Raw genomic sequence first — 10000 nt, 5'->3', positions numbered from 1 at the left:
AAATAAGCCCCGCCTACTCTACATTTCCCGTCACACGACTGGCTGAACAATTAAAGACCTACACGTGATTGGTCAGTATGGGACGAGCAGATCACGCGGTAACCAATTACACTCTCTCCTTCCTGTGTCCAGCCAATTATATACCAGGAAAGTGGAGTGGGGTGGGGGTAGAAGGCGGGACTTAATTGCCAATGTAATTTGTACAAACTTTGAGATTCATTGCCAAACTTCTGGAACCTGCAACTCGTAACCGGAGTTTAGGAAGCGGGAGGAGGCCCCAGCAGAAGGTGCCTAGGCAATACCATCCAGGGTTATTATCATTCCAGCGAGCCCCTGGAAGGGGGCTCCTGATAACTGAAACGTTCGGGGACGTAATCTAGGTATAAGCATGTCGGTGGGATGAACTACGTGCAGAAGGCGATGACGGCGTTATCGTATGTTCCAGTGAGTACCTGGAGGAGGCCGTGGTGACGACGGTGCTCCGAGACCACGGCGGCTTCGACATCTCCCTCCACGCCACCCTGGAGGACGCCAACCTCAGCCGAGAGACGGTCTTTGGGTGCATCGTCCTCATCCCTAATACGGACTACAAGCTCCGTCGACAGACGATCTACGATCCAGGTGAGTCGACTACGTCTCCATCGTCAGATCAGGAGCGTCCAAAGTCTCCTCTCCTCTTTAGTTTTGCCGTAGGGAATGATGTCGTTCACTGCTGTACGTTAGTGTCTCTCGCTATCGCTCTCTCTTCTCTCCCTCTCCCTCTCCCTCTCTCTCTCTCTCTCTCTCTCTCTCTCTCTCTCTCTCTCTCTCTCTCTCTCTCTCTCTCTCTCTCTCTCTCTCTCTCTCTGTGTGTGTGTGTGTGTGTGTGTGTGTGTGTGTGTGTGTGTGTGTGTGTGTGTGTGTGTGTGTGTGTGTGTGTGTGTGTGTGTGTGTGTGTGTGTGTGTGTGTGTGTGTGTGTGTGTGTGTGTGTGTGTGTGTGCGGTGTGTGTGTGTGTGTGCGTGTGTGTGTGTGTGTGTGTGTGTGTGTGTGTGTGTGTGTGTGTGTGTGTGTGTGTGTGTGTGTGTGTGTGTGTGTGTGTGTGTGTGTGTGTATGTGTGTGTGTGTGTGTGTGTGTGTGTGTGTGTGTGTGTGTGTGTGTGTATGTGTGTGTGTGTGTGTGTGTGTGTGTGTGTGTGTGTGTGTGTGTGTGTGTGTGTGTGTGTGTGTGTGTGTGTGTGTGTGTGTGTGTGTGTGTGTGTGTGTGTGTGTGTGTGTGTGTGTGTGTGTGTGTGTGTGTGTGTGTACCTAAGCAACCCCCATAGGAACTTAATTAATTCACTGCATCCTGTATATTTAATTTACGAAAGTTCAAAACCCAACAATCTATTGTATATCTGAACCCACAGAATACGTGTGTGCATGTGAAAAGAACTTACACACACACACCCTCACACACATAAACACACACATACGTACATAGATACACAATTGACAGCTATATGTCACTTTATCATTATTTCTTGTCTTCATGTCCTCCTATTTTGATTATTCAAACCTTTCTTCTCACATCAGAATTTCCTTTTCTTTCAATTTGAAGGTGTTTTCTGCATTGTGACAAAATAAGTAAACATATCACGCCTCAGTTTCTTTTTACAAAGGATTACAAAGGCGGAGCATGCCGACAGGAGACCTTTTTATCCATATCTAGGTCGGATGAAAAAAAAAAAAAAAAAAAAATCATATTAATAATAAATTAAAACTATAATAATGTAAAAATAACAAATAAAATACATAAAGAAATGCATAGGTATAGTTGAATAACAAACAAAAAGGTAAATAGTAAATGATTATAAATTGACATATAACTAATAATAAATCAGACAGACAAATTATAACAAAACAAAAACAAATAATATAACATAAATTATAATCATTACAGCATCTTACTTAGGTATTTATCTAAATGATTCTTAAAGCTTCGAACTGAACTACATTGCACTACCTGTGCAGGAAGTTTATTCCATTCATTAACTACACGGTTAAGTTGTGTGCAATGACAATGTTAAGCACTATAGTTACACCTCTACGGACCAGAGCCACGAAGAATTATTTTCATGATTGGAGACTAATATCCTTTCAGAGAAGAATGCTGGTCATTCTTAACTTTGGATCATTTTTGTTTTCCCGACACCAAGGTTGTGCGGCAGGAATACCCAAAGTGATTGACAAGGTTAGGTTGGATTAGGTTGGCCTAAGTTTTGAAAACATATAAAAGAAGAAAACGGTGTCGGGCAAACAAAAATTACCTTAAACCTCTATTTCTCGATTCTGCCATCCCTCTAATCTCTCCTTCTCCACCTCGAAACTTTACCTCTTTGGCTCCCCATTACCCCCAAGAATAGAAACGCTAGTGAACGGGAAGAGTTGATTAACCGAGGTCTAATGACCTTCCTTTCTGGAGCGGGCAGTGGTAATTGATTGTGATCTTCAATGAAGGCGCATCGATATAATCAACAAAGCAGCCCCCGCCTTGCCCGCAGCGAAGCGACATGACGTCATCATAGCATTGGGCCAATGAGCAAACTAAAAGGATTTAAGCTTTTATGTCTATTTGAATTTTACTGAATAGGAATGAAGGATGAAAATCATCACCTTACTTTGGTCAAAGGTATTCCCAATAAATGATCAGTATTTGTGCCCACCCGTGATAACCCTAACCTAACCTAATCTACCCTAAACGGACAAGTCTTACTCAAATAATAATCAAAAATAATTTCCGAGGCAGTGTACCTCCGCGCACTTCGTCTGCTGGGCATTCCAGCCCGGATTTCACAGACGTGTCTTATCTGGACCACATCGTGTGATATGACACGTCGTTGCTCTTTTATTAGCAACCCTTGTGTCGTGTTGATATAACAAAAACGGGACCTCGCTAATGATCCAATAGCGATCAAGGTTGTTCAATTGGAAACCCATTATCATTGCCCTGTGGTCGCCTGTGGCTTCTTCCAGCCCTGGATTCAGAAACCTATACACTCACATCATTTCAAATTCTGTATAGATTCAGTTTTCAGAGATGTAGAGTGTAGGTTTGTTTGTTGTCTGTTTGTTTATTATTATTTGCTTGATTTTCGTTTATTATTAGTTATATGTCAATTTATTATTATTTATTATTTACCAGTTTTTTATTACTTAACTAAACCTATGCATTTATTTTTCCATCTTATTTATTATTATTTATATTATTATAATTGTATTTATTTATTTATTTATTTATCTATTTTTCATTATTATATTTTTTTTCGCATCCGACCTAGATATGGACCAAAAGATCTCCTGTCGGCAAGCTCCGCCTTTGTAAATCCTTTGCAAATCTGTTTTATGTTGCAAAGCTCAACACGGGGAGTGTTTGCAGATCAAAAACACCAAAGAGTATCATTGTAAGAATAAATAAATAAATAAAGATAAATAAAGATAAATAGATAAATAAAAGATAAATAAATAGATAACTAGATAAATGAAGGATGAGCTGCAAAAATAGCTATCTGAAGTAATACTTGATTCAAAGAACCTATCAAAACAAGCCTTTCAGAAAGAAACCGCTCACTTTTTGTATCCTGAGACATTCTGTAACCCTTCATTACTTCTATTTCCTTGCCCCTCCACTGAACGGAATATGATGCGTCTGTTGATATTATCCTTGCCACTTGTCTATACCTCCTATTGCCCTTCTCAATGCCAATCTATGTTCTAGTTGTTTGCAGCATCCAAAGAGATTTGGTCCTCCCAATGCACTCCCATCTGACCTTCAGCAAATAATTTTATTACACATTCTTACAAGAATCTCAGGACCCAACTTTGGGCGTCTGTAGAGGCAAAGTTGGACTCTCTTACCAGCGTGTTATTGCCGCGAAAGGAGTTTTAAGAAACTTGAAATCAGCTCGACCCAGTTGTGATATCTGAATTGTCTGCCATATTGGATCCAACTATGTCCACGGAATTCGCAGTGCAAATGTCTCCACATACGTACAACATACATACATAGACACACACACACACACACACACACACACACACACACACACACACACACACATATATATATATATATATATGTGTGTGTGTGTGTGTGTGTGTGTGTGTGTGTGTGTGTGTGTGTGTGTGTGTGTGTGTGTGTGTGTGTGTGTGTGTGTGTGTGTGTGTGTGTGTGTGTGTGTGATTCACTATTGTCTTGGATCACGTGTTGGACTCGTGATCGACAGCTACTACCCTCCCGGATGAGAGCTCAGAGCTCATGTATGACCGATCTATGGGTAATGCTGTGACCTGACATACACACACACACCCAACTCCCCGCCCACGAGAGTTGGAGTAACGACTCGCAGCGCAGCGATACTGAAATTATTTCAACCCTGGGCGGGATTCGAACTCGGACCACTGGGTTAGCAGTTGCGAACGCTACCACTGTGCCGTCGAGCCGTGTGTGTGTGTGTGTGTGTGTGTGTGTGTGTGTGTGTGTGTGTGTGTGTGTGTGTGTGTGTGTGTGTGTGTGTGTGTGTGTGTGTGTGTGTGTGTGTGTGTGTGTGTGTGTGTGTGTGTGTTATGTATATGTAAATATATATATATTACAGAAATGCCACGTGGACCAATAGTATGTTGGTAACCACTTAGAAAGATAGCATGAGTTTAGTATAACCTCAGATGTATACTATTGTACGTACTTCTGTGCTGTGCCTTGTGACCTTTCCTAACGACGAATGCTCTTCATTCATTTATGCTTACTTTGTACAGTTCTTTTTTGTCTGTATTCTCCCTTGATGACATGAATTACATTACAGTGCTTGAGATTTTCGTGTTTCCTTTTCGTGTTTACCAGCATATATATATATATATATGTATATATGTATACATATATATATATATATATATATATATAAATACACACATATATATATATGTATATATATATATATACATGTATATATATATTTATACTGTATATGTCTATATGTATATATATATATGTATATATACAAATTATATATATGTAAATATATATATATACAAATATATATATATATATATATATATATTACAAAGGATTACAAAGGCGGAGCATGCCGACAGGAGACCTTTTGGTCCATAACTAGGCCGGATGCGAAAAAATATATATATAAATGATAAAAAATAGATAAAATAAAATAGAATAAATTAATAACATAGATAATAATAAATAAAATAAATAATACTTAGGTTTAGTTAAATGATAAACATGTAAATAGTAAATAATAATAAACTGACAAAAGTAATAATAAATGAAAATCAAGCAAATGATAAGTAGACAGACAAATAATAACAAACAAATAATCAAATAATATAGAATAAATGGCAGTCATTACAGCATCTTGCTTAAATGTTTATCTAAACGAATCTTAAAGCTTCGAACTGAACTACATTGCACTGCCTCTGCAGGAAGTTTATTCCATTCATTAACTACACGGTTGGCAAAGTTGTTTCTACCCACTTCCAAATTAAATCTATTTCCTGACAGTTTGAGACCATTATTTCTTGTCGGATTCTCATTCAGTGTAAGAATTTTGTCACTTTTGATGTTGTCAATCCCCTTTAGAATCTTAAAGACCTGTATCAAGTCACCTCTGAGTCTACGCTTTTTTAGGGAAAACAGATTCATATGTTTTAGTCGATTTTCGTATGATTTATTTTTATATTTGGAATCAGTTTTGTGGCTCTCCTTTGTACTTTTTCCAATCTGTCAATGTCTTTAATGAGATTCGGTGACCATACAGAAACAGCATATTCCAAATGTGGACGAACTAACGATTTATATAGCTTGTTAATGAGAGATGAGCTTTTGAAGTCAAAAGATCGCGCGATCAGTCCTAGAATCTTATTTGCTTTCTCAGAGGCTGAAATACACTGCTTAGATGATTTGAGATCGTTACTGATAATTACCCCTAGATCCTTCTCACTATCCACTTTTGTTAACGAATTTCCAAATAACTTGTAATCGTACCTACTGTTATTTTTACCTATGGCACAATTTTGTATCATCAGCAAATTTTGAGACAAAAGATTTTAGTCCGTGGTCTATATCATTTATATATAATACGAATAGAAGTGGCCCAAGAACAGAACCCTGAGGAAATCAATTCGTAACACTTTTCCATCTGGAAGTTTTGCCATTTAAAATAACTCTCTGTTTTCGATCATTCAACCAATTTCTAGTTCAACTTAATATGCTGAAACTTACTCCGTGGGGGACGGTATCAAAAGCTTTTGCAAAGTCAAAATATATTAAATCTATATTGTTTCTTTTATCATAACTCAGGATGACTGTGTTGTAGAATTCGAATAAATTATTAACGCAAGAACGTTTCCGTCTGAATCCATGCTGGCTATCTTTTATCAAACAGTTACTTTCTAAATGATGTTCGATAGCATCTCTGATGATAGTCGCCATCATTTTCCTACGATTGAAGTCAAGCTTATAGGCCTGTAGTTATTTGGTTTCTTTTTGTCACCTTTTTTGAATATTGAAGTGACGTTATACATGTGTGTGTGTGTGTGTGTGTGTGTGTGTGTGTGTGTGTGTGTGTGTGTGTGTGTGTGTGTGTGTGTGTGTGTGTGTGTGTGTGTGTGTGTGTGTGTGTGTGTGTGTGTGTTTCACCATGGTCTTTGGATCACGTGTTTGAATCGTGATCGACAGCCACTTCCCTCCCGGAAGAGAGCTCAGAGCTCGTATATGACCGATCTATGGGTAATGATGTGGCCTTACACGCACGCACACTCCCAACTCCCCGCCCACGAGAGTTGGAGTAACAACTCTCAGCGCAGCGATACTGGAATTATTTCATCCCTGCGCGGGATTCGAACCCGGACCTCCGTAGTGGTAACCGGAAACTCTACCAACTGCGCCTCAAGTTGTGTGTGTGTGTGTGTGTGTGTGTGTGTGTGTGTGTGTGTGTGTGTGTGTGTGTGTGTGTGTGTGTGTGTGTGTGTGTGTGTGTGTGTTTATTCACCTACCTAGTTGTATTTGCCTAGTTGTATCTTATGGGAATGGGAGCTATGCTCGTGGTATCCCGCCTTTGTGTCTCGCAGTGTCTAGTTTGCTCTTAAATTTGTGTATGGTTTTTGCACACACTATTTCCTTGTCCAGTTTGTTCCAGATGTGTGTGTGTGTGTGTGTGTGTGTGTGTGTGTGTGTGTGTGTGTGTGTGTGTGTGTGTGTGTGTGTGTGTGTGTGTGTGTGTGTGTGTGTGTGTGTGTGTGTGTGTGTGTGTGTGTGTGTGTGTGTGTGTGTGTGTGTGTGTGTGTGTGTGTGTGTGTGTGTGTGTGTGTGTGTGTGTGTGTGTGTGTGTGTGTGTGTGTGTGTGTGTGTGTGTGTGTGTGTGTGTGTGTGACAGTATCACCCAAATACATCATCCTTTGTATGTGTTTCTATCACCACATTATCTCATACAAGGTACTGACATGTTTTATATAGCCAGTATTGGTACTTCAGTCAACCCCCTACGGACCAGACCCACACAGAATTATCTTATAACTGGAGATATATATCCAGTCAAAGAGGAATGCTAATCACTTTCAACTTTAATCGCTTTCTCTTAACGTTAATAAATCTTTCCTGAACAAACTCTAGGACTTCAACTCTTCGGTACGATATTGGAATGGATAGAAGCTCTGGTTGTCTGCGACGAAATACAACAACGCCATATTGCAATGTAAAGAAAACAAAAATAGACTTCTTTCATGACAGATTTCTTCCCTGACTTCGAATCCTTCCCCAGAGTTCACGACTACAAACTTAACCTAACCTAACTGTCCCGAAATCCGTGGACAGTGGAAGGAGGAGGAGGCTGATTGAGGGGCATGAGGATTCTCATACACTGGGAAATTGGTGAAGGAAGATAGCTGCAGTTGAGAGCCAAAGTCCAAGAAATTTGAGACGCCGGCCGGGGCCACGCACGTTCCCTTCAAGTCGAGCGTGTAATTTCGATTCCGAAGGACTAGAGAAATGTTTCTCAAAAGAGGGGAGCAAACTCATGTAAATCACAGTCCTAAGCTAATTAAACAGAACTTACTACACTGACTTTAATATGATATAAGATAGATCCACAATCAGTTGCATGCAATAGATTCAACAAGTTTTATCTTTGTATAATGAACATTATTTTACAGTAATTCACTTATCAACTGAGCAAGATACATACGTATGTATTTGATTGGAGACTTCCTACCTGGCTATCCCTGCGCGCTCTAAGAACAGGATGCTGTCGATATTCGTAGATCCATCCGACGCATAGGGGCGACGGGAACCATGCCTGTCCTTAAGCGGGCCCTACACGATCAATATTATTGCGCAATATTTCGTATTGTACTGTATCATTGACCACTGGACAGACGCCTTCTGCCATTTGGGATGTCTAAGGGGTTTCAAGGATCACTATCTCCTGTCCCAACCATCACTAACCATCCCTACACCTTCAATAATACTGCACAATACGGAATATTGCGCAATAATATTGATCATGTAGGGCCCGCTTTAGTCGATAGCACTGAACACGCGGTGGGGGAGGGGAATCGCGCCCAAGGTTTTTATTTCCTCGATTTCGTCAATCTTTCCGCTTCATATACTATATAGAAGTTTGTTTCCCTGAACACGTAAGTTCCGTGTATTGAATCACTGGAGTGGGTTTGGCAATGAACCCCGACTGATCTTGTAGATTCTGATTTCAGGGCACGTCACGAAGTACAGTTCCGAACACGTCATGAAACACTTCTGAGCACGTCACGAAAGCACATTTCTTGTTTCAGTGAGTTTCCGGAACACTAAACACGAGTCACTGAAACGTGATTGGCGATGGCCAACGATGAGAATAATATGTTCATGTTGGTGTATTCACTCTCGAGGAAACGAGGTCCTCAGACGTTCTCTTGGGGAGTGTGGCGTGCCTACTCCCTACTGCGTGATATCAGCGGCATCAAGCATGAGGCAGTACGCTGTTTTCGGCGGACACTTTTCCAATCGTTAAATTGCGAGAGGAATGCGACTCAACGTCTGGGCAGAAGTTGAGGCATTTCTAATAGTTTTGTGAGGGAGTTACTAGCTACGAGAAAGGGACACATGATCCTAACTAGCCTAATTAAAACTAGCCTAAACAAGAAGTGGCAAGCGCGTAGAGAGGGGGTATCGGATCCTCCAACCAAAACAAATGAGAAACAAAATAAAATAGTAATACATAGGTAAAATGTATCATTCCTAATCACAAATTTTAAGGATACAAATTTGTAATATGGTGAATTAGTTAAACTGAGAAGCTGAGACATTTCAATCTTAACATTATAACATCTATGATGACTTCGATCATAAGCATATGAAGACATCTTGGAAGACGAGGGGGAGGGATTCCTGATTAAATAGAAGGTACTTAGACTCGTGACTAATTAGCGCTAAACTCTCACAACAGTTGTTGGGGAGAACGGGGAAGGAAAATACCAAGTAGTTACTAGAGGCCTTAAGACTTATAGCGATTTCATAGAGCGAAGGAAAAGTAATATCCGAAGGGGCTGAAAAGAGACGAAAGAAAATGGGAAGCACTAGAGTCTAGAGTCTAGACTCTAGTGCTTCCCATTTTGTGACACTAACCTAACCTCAATGTCAATATAACTGGGGGAACATGATTCCGGGGAAAGGACCCGCCTGGAAACCAATTTATTTTCCCTAAAGAAACTCTTCAATAAAACCTACCATGCTTTGCAATCCAGAATTTGCTATAAATATAACATTTTGGTCTACCTTCGATTTATTTTATTTATTTATCTAATTTTATTTGTTTCATTATATATATATATATATATATATATATATATATATGTATATATATATATTTTTTTTTTTTTTTTTTTTTTTTTTTTTTTTTTTTTTTTTTTTTTTTTTTTTTTTTTTTTTTTTTTTTTTTTTTTTTTTTTTTTTTTTTTTTTACTTATGGAATTGGTGA

The 10000-nt window shown here is 39.5% G+C and overlaps 1 protein-coding gene across 4 annotated transcripts in view; it reads left to right on the top strand.

Moving 5' to 3' along the window:
* LOC143023538 (uncharacterized) overlaps positions 1-10000 on the top strand; it is a 323015-nt gene that overhangs the window by 296822 nt on the left and 16193 nt on the right. For all 4 annotated transcript variants that reach the window (XM_076182105.1, XM_076182100.1, XM_076182092.1 and 1 more), the window contains exon 5: positions 446-621. In XM_076182105.1, coding sequence (XP_076038220.1) covers positions 446-621 — 176 coding nt within the window. The remainder of the gene's footprint in view (positions 1-445; positions 622-10000) is intronic.

The sequence above is a fragment of the Oratosquilla oratoria genome, chromosome 3, assembly GCF_046742065.1.
Source record: "Oratosquilla oratoria isolate Oo_2021 chromosome 3, ASM4674206v1, whole genome shotgun sequence".
NCBI classification, from domain to species: Eukaryota; Metazoa; Arthropoda; class Malacostraca; order Stomatopoda; family Squillidae; genus Oratosquilla; species Oratosquilla oratoria.
Note: the sequence above shows the minus strand (reverse complement) of the source record. Positions and strands in the feature narration are given on the sequence as shown.